The 21,280-nt window shown below is 38.5% G+C and overlaps 2 protein-coding genes across 5 annotated transcripts; one reads left to right on the top strand and one right to left on the bottom strand.

Annotated features, from left to right (window-relative positions):
* Positions 1-1,852: 1,852 nt before the first annotated feature.
* cbln2 (cerebellin 2 precursor) lies at positions 1,853-4,982 on the bottom strand. Its single transcript, XM_004081017.4, has 4 exons — positions 4,631-4,982; positions 3,757-4,303; positions 3,031-3,150; positions 1,853-2,940 (listed from the first exon to the last, which is right to left on the bottom strand). The coding sequence occupies exons 2-4, from the start codon at positions 4,045-4,047 to the stop codon at positions 2,743-2,745; spliced, it is 609 nt and encodes a 202-aa protein (XP_004081065.1). The 5' UTR covers positions 4,048-4,303; positions 4,631-4,982; the 3' UTR covers positions 1,853-2,742.
* Positions 4,983-7,373: 2,391 nt separating this feature from the next.
* Positions 7,374-18,772, top strand: fbxo15 (F-box protein 15). 4 transcript variants are annotated; one of them, XM_023950401.1, is made up of 9 exons: positions 7,374-7,752; positions 9,123-9,227; positions 12,316-12,540; positions 15,099-15,323; positions 15,421-15,541; positions 15,642-15,724; positions 16,567-16,712; positions 17,248-17,372; positions 18,548-18,772. In XM_023950401.1, exons 1-9 carry the CDS (start codon positions 7,655-7,657, stop codon positions 18,731-18,733), a joined length of 1,314 nt encoding a protein of 437 aa, XP_023806169.1. In that variant the 5' UTR covers positions 7,374-7,654; the 3' UTR covers positions 18,734-18,772. The 4 variants fall into 4 exon arrangements, with proteins under 4 accessions (XP_023806169.1, XP_023806170.1, XP_023806167.1 ...); XM_023950402.1 differs by having other exon boundaries at positions 7,376-7,752; positions 15,120-15,323; XM_023950399.1 differs by having other exon boundaries at positions 7,376-7,752; positions 18,467-18,772.
* The last annotated feature ends 2,508 nt before the right edge of the window (positions 18,773-21,280 follow it).

Below are 21,280 nucleotides of genomic sequence, written 5' to 3'. Positions count from 1 at the left end.
GTGACCCCACCCTTACATTGACGTGTTCTCCCTACCGTGACAAAGGTGGATAAAGGTGGAAAGATTTCATGTAATCCATGGACACCAGTGAAGATCACAAATCATTGAAGAAAAAAGGTGCAGCGCTCTGTCCAGTGGGTCTAGATGACCCAACTCCTAATGTTAAAGTGCCTAGGACAGCACAAGGGTTACTATTGAACACAAAAAATTTTAATTCGCTTTTTCAGGATCTTAAATTGAACTTTTATTGTCAGATTCACTCCAGCAGGGAGACAGTGAGATCTTTATGGGCCAGTTTCATACAGAACAGAATAATTTCCTTGCCATGTTCCGCCATGCAGGCCTACTGCCTGCATCAGCAGCCTATCAGTAGGTCTTTACTCTCAGCTGTTGTGTTCACTTTTACACAAGATGAAGGCAAAATTCAAGGGGGAAAAAAGGGAGAAAAACCACATTGCAGAGGTAGGCAAGCAGACCCAAGTTACAAGCTGTTCATGTCTAACATATTCTCAGGGGAGTTAACTGGTGTTCAGTTGAATCCCCTGTTTAAAAAAAATAATAATTAAAGGGATTTCTTTTGTTTGCGTTTTATTGGTGGTGCCATTAATGCATTTTAACAAACAAGTGCAACTCGTTTGGCAAGCTTCTATAAATCACTGAAGGGATTTTTTTCTGTTGTCTTTCTTTTTAATTGTTTTCCAGGGAAATCTTTCCTTGATAGATGAAGTTCAACAATCCAGTTTTTTTTACTTTTTGATTTAAAGACCATTTTAATATTCAACTTTCAAAGCCAAATCCTTTCTCAGTGTTCTTTTACAATGTGTGAAGATTGTTGGAGAAGCCTGATAAATCGTAGATTCAATACAAAATGCTCAAAGCCGAGTCTATTACGCACAGTGGATTAAGTTTTAGACTCTTTAAAGGCAATGTCCATCACACATCTCTGGTCCAAGTCATGAAAAAGGTCATATTTTGCAAATAAACTAGAGCACAAGTAAACAGACTTTTACCCAGCTGACTCACATCAGAGAGATCACTTATCTTCACCTGCAAAATTAAAGACTCCAGGCAAATTCTGGTTCAAAGCAGTAGGGACACCTTTTGATATTGAGCCTTTTGGTCAGCCCACCTCTCAGTAGGCCCATGAGTCTGTGACCTGATGGGCATGAACTTAAGAAAAAAGGAAAATCAATAAAGGATAAACGCTTTTCTCTGTGTGGTCTGATACAGTCATACCTCACACATCTGGTACGTTCTTTCCGGAAAAAAAAAGACGCAATCAGCAATAAAATTACAACAAAAAACTCCCCAGCGAAGATCACCTGATCATTTCAACTCAGGTGTACCGGAAATGGAAAAGAGGGGAGGGAAAGGGCATGGCAAACACCACACGTTTTTGTTTGTGTGTAAACACAAATGCTGAAGAACATTTCAGAACATTGCAGGCATCTTTGGAAGATTTTCATCTTTTTAAAATGTCATCAAGCAGCAGCAGCTTCTCATATCTATGCAAATGTTTGTATTGTTTTAATGTAGAAGTGGAATTTGGAATCAGAGGAAGAAGTATCTACTTTCAAGGTGCAAATATGCAGCAAGTGGAGGTCCAGGAACCTTTAAAATCACTTAAAAAAGAACAATTATCTGTTTTTACTGTTTGATCGAAGTTTTCAATTAGTAGTTGAAGAATAGAAAAATATTTATGTACCTAAACGGCGTATCTATCAAGCTAAGTGTTATCTTTGAGATGCGTTGATTTCAGCACCTCGGACAGCGACCAGAGTGGCCTCCTGTCAGCGTCCTCTGTAAGGCCTTTGACTTTCAGTGTGCAGTCACATAAATAAGAAGTGATGAATGCGATTCGCCTATACAATACAATATCTTTTATTAAGCGGGACATATAGGGATTTTTCTATTATTTTCACAATGTACAATTGGTGAGCAACGGCACTGAACATTAAATCAGTCAAAGCTATGCAGATTCCGAACACACAGTAATGTCATTATGATAAATTAGATTTTCTTTTGAATAAAGGGGTCTTGAAGTCCTCTCTGTGAACTGTAACAGTCGCCTTTTTTGTACTTCATGAACCCGTCGGCGGCCTACAGTTGGCTTATTTTCAATATGTTCAGCATCCAGACGCAACACCATTGACAGCACAAGAAAACAGAAAAAGAAAGCTTCCTCTCGTGCAAAACCATAAAAAAGAAGAAAAAAAGAGAAAAGAATCATATGTCTTGGTGGTCTTGGGCTGGAAAGCACTTCTTCTGTCGTTGTCCATAATTCCAAAAACTTCAGGAAAGGGACAGAAAGCAAATATTGGTTAAGTCTGCACAAACATAAAATTGAGCATTTAACACTCGGCCTGTCCGGGACATCAGTTGCTCCATCCGCTCCTTTTTTTGGCCCGTGTTCACCCGTGTCTCAGTCGGAACAATGTTTCTCTTCCAGGCAAGAAAAAAAAAGGGGGGGGGTCCACACACACCCCCCCCCAAAAAAGCTCATGCCAATCAATGGCCGATCAATATGTCAAGTCATCCAGATTGCGTAAAAGTTGGCTGATGGATTTGAATATATGCAACTCCAAGGAAACGTTTGACTAAATAGTGGACGAGTGTACAGATATTCGTCGGCTTCCTTGGCTGACAGTTCAGTTATAAATAAATGGCATGTATTTTTTTTTCTCTCACTTCTTTTTTTTATCCTCGACCTAAGTAGAGTCCCATGAAGAATCGCAGATTAGATTATAGTGGAAAGACTAAAAAGCCTGAGAAGGTGGAGTATTTCCATCCGCCCATAAGGGTGCCCCGTTCCAGCTTCAAATAGACCCGGTCGTCCCGTTCAACCATCAGCAGTACTCCGTTGCTGGCCGCTTCCCTTGTGACGTCCTGGTCCCCGGCGAAAGCTGATATAACCGGATAATCGTTCTGCATCAGGTTCACCTGTAGGGGAGAAGAGAAAAAGCGCCAGGCTCATGTCTGACTTCACCGGAACGCCGTCTTTTTTAAGAGCGGATGGCCATTTTGACTCACCTGTATGGTTTGTCTATTGTAGACCTTTACCACATGAAAGCTGAAACTATATATCCCCCTCCTTGGTGCCTGGAAAACACTTGCTTTGAGATCGAAATGGTTGCCGATGTTCACTAAAACCTGTGTGCACAATGAGACAATGTTGTTGTTTTTCTTTACATATCTATACACATTTACGTCTTCATTTGCAGGCTCCAACAAACACAGATGATTTATTTATTTATGTATTTATTTATGTATGGTCATGCATGTCGCTGCTTGTTTATGCGCAAAAGGCGCATGAAAGAGACTGGATGGGGTTTTGCCAACTGTTTGAGGCTGCGCTTCAGTCGCTGTTTGGGAGGGTTCCCAATTTGATGCAGATATTACAGGAGGCTGCCCAAAGATCTCAAGCGTGAAGACTAACTGAAACATTCAATCAAAGCCAAATTACACAACGGAAATTGAACCGTGGCCGATTAATGATTCCGCGTGACTGATCAGTGTTTTTTGTGGTCTGTAAATCACACCAGTGCGCACACCAGTTGGAAAACCTTTCAAAGGAAAAAGAAGCAAACTATTTTCGAAATTGCAGAGACTAGATCGCACAGAAGAAAATGAATGAAACCCGACAAACGACTTAACAAAGCCACATAATATGCCAACAGAACTTGAGATTGAGAAGATGAATTGGTTTATAGAGACAGACGGGGAGTTTGTTGGCATCAAACTGAGTTGGCATCTCACCTGGTCGAAATATATGGTCATGGACGTGTTGCTCATCTCTGACGGCTCATGATTGGTCCCACGCACGGCGGAAAACGCCACCTTTGCCCCAGCGGAGCGCACTGATATGCCAAGTGAGGAGGTCACTCCACCGTCCGAGGAAGGGTTCGAGTCGCAAACCACAAGACACTTCCCCTCCAGCACGATGGGTTCCGTGTCGTTCTGGCCGACGCAAAGAACTACGCTGCATCCCAAGAGTAGGGTCAGTGCCAGGATGGCACAGGGTCCCGGGCAGCGCGCTGGTGGCACCATGGTGGTGGCTGGATAACTGAGCCCGTATACACAACGAAAGACCCCCGCCGACCCTTGGAGGTTTGTGGATCACCTGGTCCAGATTTAGTCCCCCTTCTCTCTTCTTCCTTTCTTCCTCTATCTGTGATGCGTCCTCACTCTCCCAAACACCCTCTGACACAGACGCACTTAGACTCTCTCCGGCTGAGAGTCTCCCCTCCCTCCTGTGCGTCTTTGCTGATTTTGGGAGGGTTTCAAACTGTTGTTGTTGAAGATCCTTGTGATATGAGAGGAAAAGTTGAAATTGTTTTATAAGGCTGGTACTGATGGAATTTTGACACCAAACTGACTTTCATCAGTGCGCGTAAAAGAGACTCTCTTCGTAAAAGAAACAGCTGCCGCAGCTTCTACATCGATAATTGGTTTATGAACAAGATTCAAATCAGAATGATTTGGTTCTAATCAGTTTAAATAGTTATATAACTGATATAAACTTTACACAAAATTAAAATGACAGAATCTAAACTCATGAATTCCTTCTGTTTCCCGAAAACTGGATATTGTGCGGGCTTTAAACCTTGCAAATAAGACAAATCCGACGTACCTGAGCTCTCCATTCCGCTGCTGTGTTCTCTGTCTCTGCCGGACTGAAGTGAGTGCACAGATCGCTGTCAGAAAAAAAAGCAGAAGTCTAAGGGCTCTCTTTCCAGGGACAGCTCACGCCCATTCTTTAGGCGCGCAGCCACTGCAGGCAGACTCCTCGGAAGCACGCTGCAATTAAGAGCAGATGCCCTGACTAACGGCTTTGTTTACATGTTAATCAGCTCAACCCTGTTAGGTCAATGGCCCCTGAGGACGCAGTATCATTTTCTCGCTGTGACTGTCACTTATTTGCTCACATCTTCTAGTGTCTTTCCTTTATTAATCCCAAATTAAGAGGCTGCATTGGACAGCCCTACGTGTGCATAGTATATTCAACACGCTCGTTTATGTCACTAATCCAATACTTAAAAGAGCAGTTTTACGAGTCCAGCAGATACTTGTGCGCCGCCCAGTGGAATATTTTAATTGTGCAGGGCGGGCTTCTTGATTATAGAAAATATTTAATGCCCATTGTATTGCTTGGATATTTCCTGCAAAATAATCATGATAACAAAAAATATCAAATATATTAACAGGAAAGTTAAAAGTATGACTTTTGAAAAAATGATTTATAGCTCGGCCAGCTCTAGTGCACCTTTAACCTTTTCCTTTCAAGTTCAGACGTGTCATTTTCCTTTGAAGTGTTATGTAAGGGGTCCCTTTGAGTGTTCCACGCCCTTAAAATGGTCTGAGACAGGGCTTCACAAGTGGTGAACTTTCACCATAGACCTTTAATGAGCTGCCATTTTCCTATTTAAAGATATGCAAACCAGAGACATGTTGGCCACATTAACACAGCCAAAAAGTAGACTGACTTCAACTTCTTGCTTCTGGGGGGAAAGTTACTATCTTCAACTCACTTTATTCACAAATATAACCTAACACTGATGCTTGATGTTGCCCTTATGACTTAAGGCAAACATCAATCTTTGATGGAAAGTGTCTTTCAGATGGAAAGTACTGTTCCTCCTGTGTCATATGTAAAAAACTTTGACCTGTGAAAGTATTATTTAACGTGTATAACATCAAGTGCACGGACAAAAAGCTCATGCAGCCTTCAGAAGGACACACAGTAACAACAAAACACTAAATGTCAAGTACAAGGAACACCATCAGTAAAGGGATGTGGCCTACATAGCATTACCTTACCAGAGGCTAATGTTGCCCTGAAAGGGACTTCACTTCCATCAGGACGAGCTGATCGGCCAGACTGACAACAGAGTTATGGTTATGCTCTCTGACAGCCAGCAGAGCCTACTGGCTTCCAGGAACAGGGGGGCGCTTGTGTGATTTGTCTTGAAGCACGCCATCTGCTTTTATGAAGAGAACTCGTCGTAAAATCTGCAAGGCTTTGTGCTTTATCTTGACTCGCAGGAGTTCATTAATGAATCAGGCTGAAGGTGGCATCCCAAATAAAATTTCTGTCAATCAATTAGGTGTATAATGGACGTGTGTCATTTTGTGCTGCCCCTGTTTTTTTTATTTTGAATTTGGAGAAAATGATGGTTTCTATGATCATTCTTCTATGAAAGTAAGACACTTAGACACTTAAAAATATACTTGTCCAACTGTCTAAAGTCCATCTGTCTGCACACAGTGGTAATTGACACAATGTTCACATTTGAAATGAGGTCAGACTCTCAAATTGTGAGGTCTGTCTGTGTCCAGACACACAGAGTTAGAAAGAAAAAGAGGCCGATTGTGTGATGTTTCTGTCGACTTTCATCCCTGAGGTGTTAACTCTTTCATAGCACATAAGGGCAGTTCAAACAGCATCACTTTTGTTAGGCCCTCCTTAGCTAGTTTAGGCCTAACGCCCTGATGATGAGTCACATTGATGATCCAAAGGACCCTTTCTTTATGGTAGACCTTAACATTTCTTTGGGCTTTGATTTCGGCTTATGTTCGGGGTTTTAACAGAGCGGCAGAAATGGAGGTCACACAGAAATGTTCGGAAATGTCAAATCGTGTTAAAATGTCAATACATGTGGGCCACAATCATTTTAAAGGAATTCATCATAACGTGGGAAAGTAAAAACAACAACAACAACACAATTTTGTTTTTGAAATTTTAATATTGCTTTTATTTCATAGAAATGTGTTTCAATAATTGCTCCTTAACAGCAATCTTGGAAACTATAGACATTGTTTTATGATGGAAAACTGTGTTTTTCAACTCTTTGAAGGGGCAGATTTTCCTCTGCTGTTATCGATGATGGCTCATGGGTTATTGTGCCAAAACTATCAGAGAACGACTAAATCAAAAAAATGAATGTTTTAAAAATTCCTGTAATTGAAATGCATTGGCAGGAAAATGTGTTGCAATTACTTCAAACTAAACAAGAAATGTTGCAAATCTGTTTTACCCTAAAAGACAAAACCTAACAAATGTGAACGTTAACATTATGCATGTGGATCAGCAAAAGTGACCTATGTCATGTACAAAACAAGCCAACAAAGTTCATCACAGAGTAGAGAAAGATAATAAAAACAAAACTTTATTTTTTTTGGCATTTGTAGCCTTTATAACTGTCAATAGAGTTTGTTATTAATGTCTTTCAACTTTACTGATTCTTGTAAAAATAACACACACACAAAAATTGTGGAATCATGGAAATTCCAAGTCCTCTTTCCTTTTTAGTATCCAGTCTTCCAACATTTAATATTGCTTTCTGCTTTTACTTTGAAGGCCTTTTCCACCGGAAGTACCTCCGCCGTCACCATAGAGACGGAGCACGGACTACAAAAACAACCCGAGGCATGAGATTAGGCTTGAAAATAGAGGAAAAAAAAACATAGTTTATGGGCACATTTCCTGTCATTATGGATGCTTTAAACTGTTGTGAATTTTAGGCAATAAGCTTTGGGACGAGGAAACAGCCAGCATTGGTTTTATCCACACAACATCTCAAAAAAAATATATGGTCAGAGGAAGTTGTCTAAATTTGCTTTCTCTCCACAAACATAAGAAGACCGTAAAGAAAAAATGGCAACTCACCCAAAAGTAGTTGCTTCTAGATCAAGGCAAGTGTACAAAAAAAGTGATGGATCACTTTCGGCTTTCTCGCTGAACTTCTTGGAAAGGTAACCTGTTGCTTCAACAAAGCTGTGTTTACAAATGAAACAAGTGTGTTTTTTTGTTAAGTAAATGTACAGGTAAATAGGATTTTAGATTCTGCATTAATTGTTGCCCATTTGGGCCATGTGTGCAAAAATGCAAAGAAGATTAAGATGATTACATCCCCTGCATATTTTATTTGATCATATGTTTTAAAGTAATTAGTAAAAATGGCTAATAAATCTTGCTCTTGTAGTTTTTCAAGCACTAGAATAACAATGTTACTATATCCCATTTCATGCCATATTTATTAGAGATGAAAAAAATATTGACTGTATTCACATAGTTTTAAATAATTTTAGGTTTCCTTTCTAATGTTGAAAATTGATTTGTGTAAATTATTGAAATGTAGATTCAATTGAACTTTATTATTTTTGCTCAAGGTTATGGATCAAGATGTCAATAGGAGTCTCTTTTATTCTCATTTCCATTTTTTTGTGTGCAATTTATCTCCAGTCCACGAATAAGCAACAAAAGCAACGAAAAAAGCTGATAGCCACTTAGACACTGACACTAGACAGCGTTTGTCTTTTTGTCATGTTTACAACATCGCCCTGGAACCTTGTTTTTGTCATCCAGTCACATCTGTTCATTCAGCCATAATTATGTTTCCAAATCTGCTCTGCATTATTTCAGCAGTCAAACACTCTCTTAACTTTTGTAATCAGTCACAACATTAACAAAAAACACGTGTATTTCAGATTTTTTTTCTTGTAATTTTAGACAGTTGTCGATTATCAAAACCCCCCCCTCCCAACTACTTGCTGATATCACAGGAGCCGGATCCATCTAAAATGTTACTCTCATGTAAATTTAGCTTATATCTGTTATTATCACCACCACTAGCCGCCGTGTTCTTTTTCGCACCGGAAAATAACCGCACCTCTGTACAATCACAGCCAGAGGTGTTGGTGTGAACTTAGCCAGATAATTAATGGGAATTTATAGTTAAGATGTGTCAATCCGCTTTTTTCACTCAATATCATTTATTCTGTGGCCAATAGAGTGTACACATTTTTGTTTTTTTATGTTGTGAAATGTGGGAAAACTTTACTATTATAGTGAACTAATGGGATAGCTTTGCTATCATCAACAATAAGAGGTGTTTTTAGAAAAAAAAAGCTGATCAGTATAATTTATTCTCACGTATCATCTCTAAAAACGTATTTTAACCCGTGCTTTAATTTATTTTATACCTGCAACTTGTTTTTGTCTTTTTTGCCAAAGATCTGTCATAAAAAAAGGCAGAAACATTCAACTTTCTGACAAGAACTGCAGACTAAAAGAACCAAAGATAAACGCCGTCACATTTTGCACTTTGCAATTATCTTTTCAGACTGCCGTGTGAGATTGTGACAAAGGTTTTGTCGTACCTGGATGCCCCAGCACTCTTCAGCATGAGTTATGTCAATAAGCGCACCCATCAGCTTGCCAGTGACAAGTAAGTGTCAGCAAGGGTGTTGCCACGGTGACCCAAAGCTGTATATTACGTTCTTAAATGTTTTAATCGGATGCATTAGGTGACTCCAAATATTTTAAAACCTCACAAAATCAATGTATTTATTGAGTGTGAAATGCTGCTGTCAAGTGTGTTCACTGATGGTGAATCTCAAATTTTGGCCCATTTCTGTGTATGTAATTGACAAATTATGCATATATATTACTGAGAATTGGTAAGTAAAATTATTTAAAATGGCTTTGTTAAATTGTGTGTTTTTGGTGGACAAATATTAAAGATTATTAATACTGTAGAATGCAGAACAAAATAAAACAGAGCATCACTGAGAGATTTATCCAAAGATATATATTTAAAAAAAAATCTGAAGTTGAAATTTGAATCACTTAATGAATCCAGGAACATATTGTCTTCTGATAAGTTAACTTAAATCAAAACACCTACATTTTAAATCTTTATCAGAATGCAAACCGTAGTCATGTCTTTTTTGGGTATGTTATTAGGATTGCGGCTATAATCAAACTTTTCTAAGTTATTTTTGAAGCTGGAAGGCTTTAATAAAAGCTTTTAGTAAACTGCAATGGTTTATTTTTTTGTTTTTTGTTAGCATTTTTTCTTTTGAATATAATCCCTTAATTTTAGATCATTATCGATGATTAAACAAAAAATGTTGAGTTTTATGTTTGAACACTCCTATTTAAGTTCATTTATGTTTAAGGAACCAACAAAAAAGGGAAAATGTATTTATATAGCACTTATCATAGAAAAGCACAATGCAGCAAACATCCTCATCAAACAAGATAAAAAATTAAATGAAGCAATTAAAAGATCAAATTCAGTTAATTGTAATGTTTTGCCAACTTTAAAATCCACTTCTAGCTAAAAGGGTCTTCAGGTGTTTTTTTTTTTTTTTCTAAGGCCAGCTAAGTCAGTGGAGCGTAGGAACAGAGGCAGTGTGTTCTAAAATGTTGAACCCTCGATCCCCTCAAGTTTTAAAATGTGTGATGGATAACTAACAAAAAAAATGACCTGACAATCTAAAAGTAGGAGAGGATTTGCGGGATTCTAAAATCTCAGAGACTTAATGAGGAGCTTGACCATGAAATGATTCTGAATGGAAGCAGGAGCCGGTGGAGTGGAGCTAAAACTGGACTGATGTGCTGCAGAGTTCTGATCCACCTGGAGGCGGTAAAAGCTCCTTTTGGCTTAAACAAGTAGAATGACCATTGCAGTAATGCAGACGAGAAGAGATGAAGGTCTGAAGAATCATTTTAAGGTTGGCTTCTGATACCACAGTGCTCAACTTGGAGATGTTCCTCAGCTGAAAGAAAGTTTCTGGTTTCTGGTAACTGTTACACCCCTGTCAAGGGGGCTTGCAAAAGGATGTCACATACAGGTTAAATGAACAAATTACCGTATTTTCCGGACTATAAGTCGCACTTTTTTTCATAGTTTGGCAAGGGGTGCGACTTATACTCCGGAGTGACTTATATTTGAAATAAATTACATTGTTGAATAATTTCACATGTCCGTTATTTTCACTGACAACTGCAAGAGGGCGCTCCAGGCTCGGAGTGGTACTTAGTGGTACTTTCATACTGTCAAGTGTGTTTGTGACCTGCATGCTCCCACACTTAAATACAATTTATTTTAATTTAAGTAGTATTTTACTAATAATTATCTTTTTTCAGGTTAACAAATATGTATCATTTTAATACAAACATTTGTATAACATTTTAGAACATTTACCGGTAATTATTTTTTTTTCTTTTAACCCAATACAACAACGTGACATATTAAAAAAAGGAGTCCAGCATTGAGCTTACCAGTAGCCCTTTAAAGTCCAAGTCCCACTCACATAGTGGTTTTATGTTAATAAAGCAGGCACGTACTCAGTTTGTTGTGCGTCATGTAGCTATTTAGCCTGTTCTCTAACCCCCTGTTATTTTAAGTTGCCTTTCAAGGTTCTTGGTCTCAGATTTTTTAAATAAATTTCCCATCAAAGTGCGACTTATAGTCCAGTGCGACTTATCTGTGTTTTTTTCTACTTTATAATGCATTTTTGGGCTGGTGCGACTTATACTCCGGTGCGACTTATAGTCCGGAAAATACGGTACATACACCAAATGACTCAAAAACTCTCACAAAAAAAACCCAGGCTGAAAATAACCTGGGAATTTACTTATAGGAAAAAACTCAAAACTACACAAAAACCACCAAAATACAAAGACCAAAGCCTCTAACAATAGCAGTCAAAGAAAAGCTGATGATGTGGCAGTATTGAACCCGAGCTGGACGTCCTCAGCCAACTAGGTGCTAAGGACAATTTGGGCTCCAAACTGCACACAAATATAGGAGGGGAAGAAAATGAAAGACAGAACCTCCCACTGCGGTAAAAAAAAAGAAAAAAAGAAAACAGAGACAGAAAAACACTCCAAAAGTATGTCAATGAAGACTCTCATTCATCCAGGTTGATTCCATCATAGTAGTAGGTTTAGGGGCTGTCATCTGGACTTACGTAGTTTTTAAAGTTAGAAGACGTTTCACCTCTTATCCAAAGGGCTTTGTCAATTCATGAATTGACTACTATATCTCCAAAAGTACAAACAAAACAATATTACAGCCACAGCCGTAACAGTAACTGGGTGATATAGCAGAGGTATGACACTGAGGTTTTCAAAAACAAATAGGATAATTGATGCTTGATCTGGAGCAATGATTCATGTTTCTGTTTCATCAAAAGCAGAGAATTGGCACCTAATCAGCAATTGGTGCAGCTGGTTAAAGACAGTTTATGTAACTCAGAAATAAAACAGTTGTTGTAATATAATTAGCCAAAATGAGCCCATCCATTAATTATTTATAGTTTGCTCACAAATGTTTTTCTGAAACACACAAAAATGATTTGACTTTCAGTATATGATTTAAGAATTTGGGTATATGAATATGAAGCTTGAACGAAGCTTGTGAGTAATTAAAAAAGAAAACTAGTGCCTCAGCCAAAAATAAAGCAGCTTATAGTTGATGTTAACACATTTTTCCTGCTCTTTATTCTCCAATTCTTTACCTGCAGCGCTCTCTGGAAGAACTTATACGTGGCCCAATTTGGCAAGAACAAAAGGCAGAAACCCCCGCCCGTAGCCGGGCTAAACATGGAGGTAAAGGATCCCGCTGCAGGCTACTGGAAGCGCCTCTTCCTCACCACCGTGGAACACCGTGACACCAAGACGTGGAAGCAACTTCTTGGACATGTCAGTTGTCTCACCGGTCTGCCAAGCCGAACAGAGCAGGTCCTCAGGTAACCCTCACCTAAACACAAGGAGAAGGGTTAGATCAGGGGTCTGCAACCTGAGGCTCCGGAGCCACATGTGGTTCTTTGACCCCAGCCCATACCCCAAAGTCATACCACAACATTTTCATGGATTTTAAAGTCTCATGTACCTCAGAAAATTAACTGAAGCTCAGTAAGCACAACCAGAAATGATACATAAGGTGCACCAATACTATAAGGCAGAAAAAGGATCAAGGATTTTAAATGCCCCTCATGGTCTGAAAAATACAATAAAAGTCCCTTAGCCAGTTCTGATTTACAAATTATGGCTGAGATACACAAACAGCGGTAAAACAAATTTTGCATTATTTTTAAATCACTGCTGACATCACACTACCAACAACTGCATTGAGATTATCCTATATAGCACAGGGTGTATTTTATTTTGAAAGGAAATCCTCTGAACAGCTATAAACCATATAAAATATATAAACCATATAAAATTTTAAAAAATTGCTATTTTTTCTTTATGTTTGTTTCACTTATGCCAGAAAAAAAATAATAGTTCATTTACATTATCAGAATAGTAACAATAACAGAAATACAAATGTGATTTTTCTAATGGCTGAAGTAAGACTTTGCGGCTCCTGCTGGGTTGTTGTGGTGAGTAAGAAATTGACCTGAATAGCTTTTCGAGTGTTAACGGTTGCAGACCCCTGGATTAAGTGAAGCCTGAAGTGTGTGTCTTTGATTTATAATGCATGTTATGTCTTTTAAATCTCTTAGAAGCATTCTGAGTCCTGAAGTGTCCACAGATTTGTTTTTCAAGCATTTAAAACTTACCAAGCTTAAAAATAAAAAAAATTGTATTAAGCCTTGTGGATATTTCTTTAAAATGTAGTTTTTATTTTATTGTAGCTCAAAACATTTATATTGATGAAAATGTACAGCGAACTTTTGTTATTGCCAAGACTTCGTTTTCCCCCAACTTCCGTCCTTGAAGCATTGCTGAACGAGTAAACTCTGCTGCAGAGAAAGTTCAAGGGCAGACAGAGTGAAAAAAAAATCCCCCTCCAAATCAAAAACTAAGCATGGTTTGTTTTCTGTAATGACACTTTCTTATTAAAGGTGAGAAAGGAGGTGTGTGTCTGAATGCGATGTCTGCTCAGGGTAGTGGTGGGTGAGGTGGGGGATGCCAGCACACAGGGGGAAAGCTCTTTCACCACCTCCACTGCAGTGTCTGCTGGGTTTTTAGAAGCTGTGATTAGAGTGTGCAGCACTCAATTTTGAGGTTTGTTGCATTTGCTGGGCCACAGAAAAGGGAGTACAAAACAAATGAGTTCCTAGCAGAGGCTGTCTGAATTGTTGAAACCAAATAACCCCCACCAAAATTCGAAAAAGAAATAAATGAATGACAGATTCACACACAAAGAAACACCTTTTGCTCCCTCCTTCCTCCCACTCTCTGAAACATTTCCCTTAAGGGCTTCGTCTGCTTGAGACACTGAGAAGCTTTCCATTTACCTTGCTAATAATCATTTCACAAGGCATCACACATACAGTCTGTGCAGAGAGAAGTCTCTTGGGTCATCAGAGACTTCTCGGGTTCCAATTTTTAGCTTTGTTCCTTTACTTAATTGATATTGGTTGATTTCTCTGCAGGACGCCGGCTGCATTAGAGGAGAATTAGGGTTATGGATCTCGACATTCATTATTGATTGATTCAGCAATTTCATTTCATTTGTTGCATATCATTCCAACAAAAGCGACGTAACCCTTGTGCTATCATGGGTACTTTAACATTGGGAGTTGGGTCATCTAGACCCACTAGACAGTGCTCTGAACCTTTTTTCTTCAATGATTTGTGATCTTCACTGGTGTCCATGGATTACATGAAATCTTTCCACCTTTATCCACCTTTGTCATGGTAGGGAGAACACGTCAGTGCAAGGGTGGGGCCATCTAAGATAGCACAAGGGTTAAAGCAAAATACTATAATAGTCAAAATGCAAAATATAGGTTTTCAAAATAAAATTGCACATTTTTATTGTATCAAAATAAAATAAAATAAACCAAGAACATTTCAATATTTTAGAGCATAAATTGAAGACCCACTCTGATCATATTTTGGTCCGTTAACAGTGGTCTTTTAATTATGATAATGCAGTTTTTAATCAAAATAAAAAAACAGTTTCTCAGTTCATTAACCCCACCCCCACCCCCGCCCATCACCCATAACTAGATCCATAACGTACATGGATTTAGTCATCCACAAGAGGATGCAGCCCAGCGTTTTTTCTGTCACAAACATGATCTTTTTCAAACTAGATTTTTTTGTCTGCTCCTCATTCACAACAGTTTGAATAAAGAAATACTCAGAAGTTCAGTTTTAACTTAATTTTCTTGATATGTCATCCACCATCTGACAGTGGGGGATGCTGTGACTGAAACTTTAAAATGAAAAAGTAAATTAGTAAGCTTGAAGTTTTCTGCATTGCTTCTGTATGAAACACCACATTCCTATGTTGAGCATGCTTAACCCCAAACTCCCTTTCTTTCCTCAAAATTGTCCCCTTTTGTTTCAGCATTGTGTTATCTTCCTGCAGAAACTCCCATGTCACCTGGGAACTGACCGTCACTTCCAAGTCAGGACAGGTGTGTGCTTTGGAACTGAGCCGGTCTCAGTTCTGCAAGACTTCTTTGACACTGTGCTGGAGCGGAGGACTCTGCTTATCCAACTATGGGGAGATTTCTACCCTTCAACTTGACGGTGTCAGGAGGATTGAACTCAACCACCCCGGCCTGAAGAAGTAACGACAGGCAGCATCCATTTCAGCCTTCTCTCTATGTCTCTGTCTCCTCATCTCTCTGTGAAATCAGCTGTGCTTGCCCTGTCTTACCCCGTAGGAGGTCCCTCATGGCCAAGTTGAACATGCAGCCTCTAACTAAATGTGCACAGGTCATTGGCCAGGACAGACTGGTGCAGCTGAAGCTGCTACAACCTGGAGTCATCATGGGTCTCTGGACGGTAATTACTTCACATGAAGCCACATCTTTTCTTTAACATCATTTATTAGCATACTCTAGTTGAAGGAAGAAAAAAAAGGACAAAAACACTCTTTTTGCAGGGCCAAAGCTCAGTTGCTTTCTTCATGTTCACCCTCCACTTCCACAAGTTGATGGAGAGAAGCACTCATGGATCTGCCGTGTGGTAGGCAGCACAGAAACCGACCTTTTTCATCCACATTTCTGAGATATTTTGCACTATTCTAGCCATGGTTCACATTTAACGGAAATTAGGTCAGAATTCATGCGATGTTCCTGTAAGGTCCCATCTCATGGACTTCCTCACAGAAGGGAATAATGTGACTTTCCTAGGATTTTGTTTCTGAAATCTTATTCTTGACATTCATCAGATGTGATGACAGCAAACTGTATTTTTCATGCCCATGTGAAAATATAATCTAATTCAGGTGATCAGATACTGAAAGCTGAAGCGACTGTCTCGATCACACCTTTTATGACAATACTTCTCCAGTTGAGAGTTGCATAGTGTATCTTCATGTGCTTATAGCTCCATCTACTGGTCTTTATTAGGAGCAAACTGCTGTGCCACCTGTAAGTCCCACTCCATCTATACTTTTATATATCGTAATTGTGTTTTCCGTGGTTTTTTGAATTATGAAAACAGCGAGCAAAAAGGGAGCTATCTAGCCATTGAGTTTTAAGACCAGATGTCAGCTCGGATGAGGAAAATGAAGATGTTAATGGATCTATTTGTTTGCAAGTGGATGCATCAGAACGGAGCGGAGCAGGGAGACTTTGGCCCACCCATTTCAGTTGCTTCATCACAACTCAGTTATTTCAAATAGCATATTTTTATCTGCTCTTGATCATCACTATTTGAAGAAAGAAATACTCAGAAACGCAGTTTGTCCCTGATCATAGGAAAAATGCTACCAGAACATGTTAAAAACACTAAAAACACAATTTTCATTAGAGAAGATCAATTTTTCCTGTTGATTTAACCATTTACCTTTTTTTTTGCTCCAGTCCATACACAGAGCCCATCATCAAACCACCTTTTGATGATGTGGACCCTGACTATGGTCTCCATGGTTACCAGGTGCACATTGTTCTCCACAACACCACCTGTCAGCTACTCTCTGAGAGCTTCTCCCAGCTTTTTTGCCCCAAAGGTACTCTATTTGTGTTCATACTGGTAAATTATAGTGTCTATGTGATGAATAAATAATAGCAAGGGGCCAAACATTTATAAACTCTTAAAAAAAAAAAAATATATATATATATATATATATATATATATATATATATATATATATATATATATATATATATATATATATATATATATATATATATATATATATATATATATATATATATTTAACTTAAAAAATGTGCTTTTCTGATTCACTTTGGTCAAAGGATTGACACAAAGATGCCAAACTGCTTCCTCTTCCCCATCAGGGTACCTAGTTATTGCACTTCAACTGTTTCTTTTGGATTTTTTTTCAACAGTTTCATTTTAGGAAACGTCTTTTTTTATGTGGTCAATTTCTGTGGCATCCTGGTCTTTTTAGTCATAAAACAATATTAAATACATTACATCATTGATTTGTTATCATTTCCTTTAATTAAGTCTCTTAATAGTAGACTTCTAATTGTGACGTTCTAAAGATTTGTTTGTTTTGTGGTGCTGTCTTCATCCAGATCAGATCTCTGATGGATTCATTCATCTCACAGCCATCAGTAGAACCAACCTGGCTCAGCACACACCTGTGTTAGGCAGCATCACCTTGCCCTGGCAGTGTGAAGCCCTGCAGGGTTCAGTGGAGGTATGACACATGGTCATAACCGTTTACAGAAGCAGAACATTTTTGACTTTTTAACTTTATTTTCAAAGCTATAACACAGAAGACACAAGGTGAGGTCTTTGAAAAAAGAAATAAAAAAGTGTGTAGCTGACTGAAATCACATTGCTGCATTTGAATCTGTTAGGTGTCATAAATAGATAAAAATAAAACGTGTTTTTTTAACTTTAATTTTATAGTGGCTTCTAGATTTTAGCTCGATGTGAGTAGTATTGTTTTCATTGGTTTTTGTTAATAATGATAGTCTCTCACAGCTGAAGCATCTTCAAGATAATTTGGATCTGGTTTTCTTTTTATAACTTAAAACATAAGCAAAGTATGGAAAAGGAAAATACCACACTGTTAATCCTAAATAAACATACCTACTGAGGTCAGATCACAAATGTCATACTACAAAATATGACCTATTAAACTTAATTTAACTTAGTTGGTTATCCGATATCTTTATCTAAACCAGGACTGTCGGTGTGGAGCAACCCCACCCCCTTCCCCTCCCCATCACTGAGGGCTCAGAGCAGGAAGCTTTTGACCCACTCAAACAGCACTTGTTTGTCTCCTTCTGATTCACATCAATTTGAATACAGAAATACTCAGAAATGCAGTTTTAAGCTTTATTCTCTTGAAGTATGCCCTTTATTTTTAGAAAAACGCCACAACAACATGTTACAAACTCAGAAAACACAACATTTTGTTGGAGTGGGTTTTTCAGGATTTGTATTCAAATCCAATTGATTCACATAGTTTCATCCATCTTGGTTTTACATGATTTGGCTTTTTGTGTAAATGGAAGAATACAGTATATTAAAGGAAAAATTCATCATTTAAATATTGACCATCTGTATGAATGTTTTCCTTTAAAGTAGAATTTAATTTTTTCTTCAGATGAAATTTCAGATCTTTTCCCATCTGTTGCACAACTCCAAGTCTATTTTGCTTTAAAACACCTGTGCACCTGAATGTTTCAACCTTTTTTATCTGGTTTATTTTCTGAAAAATACACAATGCAATCACTAATAAAGTCGAGCTCCTTGTTAGCTCTGCTCCTTTCTTTTCTGCAGAACTGCTGCGTCATGAGTTTCACTCTTCTGGATGAATTCAGGAAACCCTTTAAGTGCGTCTGCTCTCCCGTTTCCATGCAGCTGGAGAAGTCGTCGGTTTGTTTGGACTACAGCGATGAGCACTTTCTGATCCACCATAAGGAACCCGGCGTTCAGGTGAAGATGCAGCTTGCGTGGTCAAAGGAACAGGAGAAGTTTGTCCTCATCAGTTTAGTTGTCTGTGTGAGCGTTCATGAAGTCAACAAGCATTTCAGTAGAGATTACTAACCATTCTGTATTTTGAAATTAAAAGACTTTTCACAATTCCTTCTCTTTGTGTTCATGTGTCAGATGGAAAACATGTTTGAAAGTCCAACACTTCTGATCTGCAACAAATGTTTCATGTGATTTTTAAACTAAAAAATAAAATTGTGTTCATATGTCACATTTCATGTTTGATTACTTGACTGAAAAATGTATTTTTAAAACGTTTTATAACAAATTCCTGATGTAACCCTTGCGCTATCCTAGGCATTTTAACATTGGGAGTGGGGTCATCTAGACCCACTAGACAGTGCGCTGAACCTTTTTTCTTCAATGATTTGTGATCTTCACTGGTGTCCATGGATTACATGAAATCTTTCCACCTTTATCCACCTTTGTCATGGTAGGAATAACACGTCAATGTAAGGGTGGGGTCATCTAAGATAGCACAAGGGTTAAATAAGAGGTTTAGACATTTATTTACAGTGCTGAAAGTTTCTGTAGGATTTGCTGATTTATGCAAAACAGGAGAAGCTCTAGATTGTGAGGGTCCAGGTCTACCAGCATCATCTGTTGTGTTTTCACTTAATGAAAATGGAGCTTGTCCCCAACACACCAGACGATTTAGTGGGAGTGCAGTTGTTAGAACAATTGCAGTGCAGATGCAAATATTGCTGATGTTTCCTCTTGATAATAGTGTTTTGTAAGAGATCGCTTTATTTTGCAGACAAGGTCATAATGACCTTGGTTTAGTGTCCAAAGGCATTCAAAGAAGTCAGCCTGAGGGAATATAAGGACAACTGCACGTGTGAGGAATCAGTTTCAATTGACACAAACCTGCAACAAGAAGCGCAGAGGTTTTTTTTTGTTTGTTTGTTTTTGTTCTAAGAAACATTTAAACAGTTCGATTTGATCTACGATCTCATAAAAATCATATGTATTTGGCTGTGTGTAAATATAAAAATCGAGTCTAACCAAATAGGGTCATGTATCCACGCATGGAAGTGCTGACTGGCATTTTATTACACTGACAAAATGTCCAATATTTCCATTACTGTAACCTGATGACACGGCCATGTATAGCTCTCAGGTTTTGTGTTCCAGCTCACATCACGGTGACCTTCATTCCGACGTCTGCGGCCACTTCATCTGCTTCAAACTGCCAATTCCTCATTCCCAGGAAGCAAGGGTAATGTGTGTTGGTAATGGACTGGTTAGTATATAAACTCATTTTTTCTCAGACATCGCAGTTTCAGAAGTGAGAGGCTTCCAGGTAAATGTTTGGAGCAAGGACTGTGCAGCCTTGACTGAAAGCACAGCATGAAGGCATGGCGAGAAAATATCATCTGTCAACATAGTTTTTTTTTTTTGCTAAGTAATAAATAAAAAAGCTATAAAGCATTTGTTCCATACATTTTGAGTTTATTTTAGCCAGTACTCCAGCAGATGGCTCTCTTTAGCAAACAATGAGCACACGGATGAACAATTGGTCAGTTGATTCTCAGCTTGAGAGAAACATATATTCAGCTGATTTATAGAAAAGTCCTTGTCAGCATTCTTCTCATTTTCCTTTTATTTTTCGTTCCGGCTACAAGCCAGTAATATGTAAGATAATCAAAACTTCAACCCCAAATGATTAATAATAACATTCCAGAGCCTAACTTCTGATTGGCTTCATTAAACTCATCTTTCTTAGTTTCCTCGCAGGCTAATCTTGGAAGAAAATTGCTTCCATTTTTAGCTCTTAATTCTCTCCCTTGTGAGTGACCAGCTGGGCCCACAAACTATTCAGCCTCAGAAGCCGTTGACACAATCCTCGTTTAGTCCTCTCAGCGGAGAAAAAAGTCTGCTAATGACATTCTCCTGGAGGGAGATTGATTGCATGTTTATCTTTGTGTTTTCTTGATTCCCAATGAACTCTGAACTAACACATTGGCTTTAAATTAAAATTAGAAAGTCACTTTTTATTTCGCAGAAGTCCAGAAAATTATCATGGGCTTTATATACCCACACCTGCTGAAATCGGAACCTCAAATATTCAACATTTACTACCAGGTGAAAACAGGACACCAGAGGAGTTAATTAGGCGTAAAATCATGGGAGCAGCATTGGCCATAAAAGCCCCAAATCTCCCTAACCAGTCGTTCATCTGAAGTGAAGTCATCCTGCAAAACATGATTGGTGGGTACTACAAAATTACAGAGTGCTAGGCTTAATAAAGGGTGTTTTAGGTTAAACCTGGAGATAGAAGGCCATCATCTCTGAACACAATTTTGAAAGAGTTGCATACTAAAAGCACATATTGCTTAGGAGGACAGACTTCATTTCTAAACACTGAAATTTTAAAATCATTTAAATCCGGATAACTGAATTGAAATGCAACAAAGCTAAAACCACCGTACAGTTAAACAGTCCACGACTCTTGCAGAAACTGACATTACACTGCCTTTCTTGTACCTACAAATGTGGCTGAGAAAAAGGCCAAAGACCTGATAATTGACATCTAAGGAGTTTTAGAGTGTACTCAAACTGGAAAAAAAAACACCTCCAAAGATGGGTCAGAGAGCGGTT

The sequence above is a fragment of the Oryzias latipes genome, chromosome 20, assembly GCF_002234675.1.
Source record: "Oryzias latipes chromosome 20, ASM223467v1".
In the NCBI taxonomy this organism is placed as follows: domain Eukaryota; kingdom Metazoa; phylum Chordata; class Actinopteri; order Beloniformes; family Adrianichthyidae; genus Oryzias; species Oryzias latipes.
This window is presented reverse-complemented; position numbering and strand designations above follow the sequence as displayed.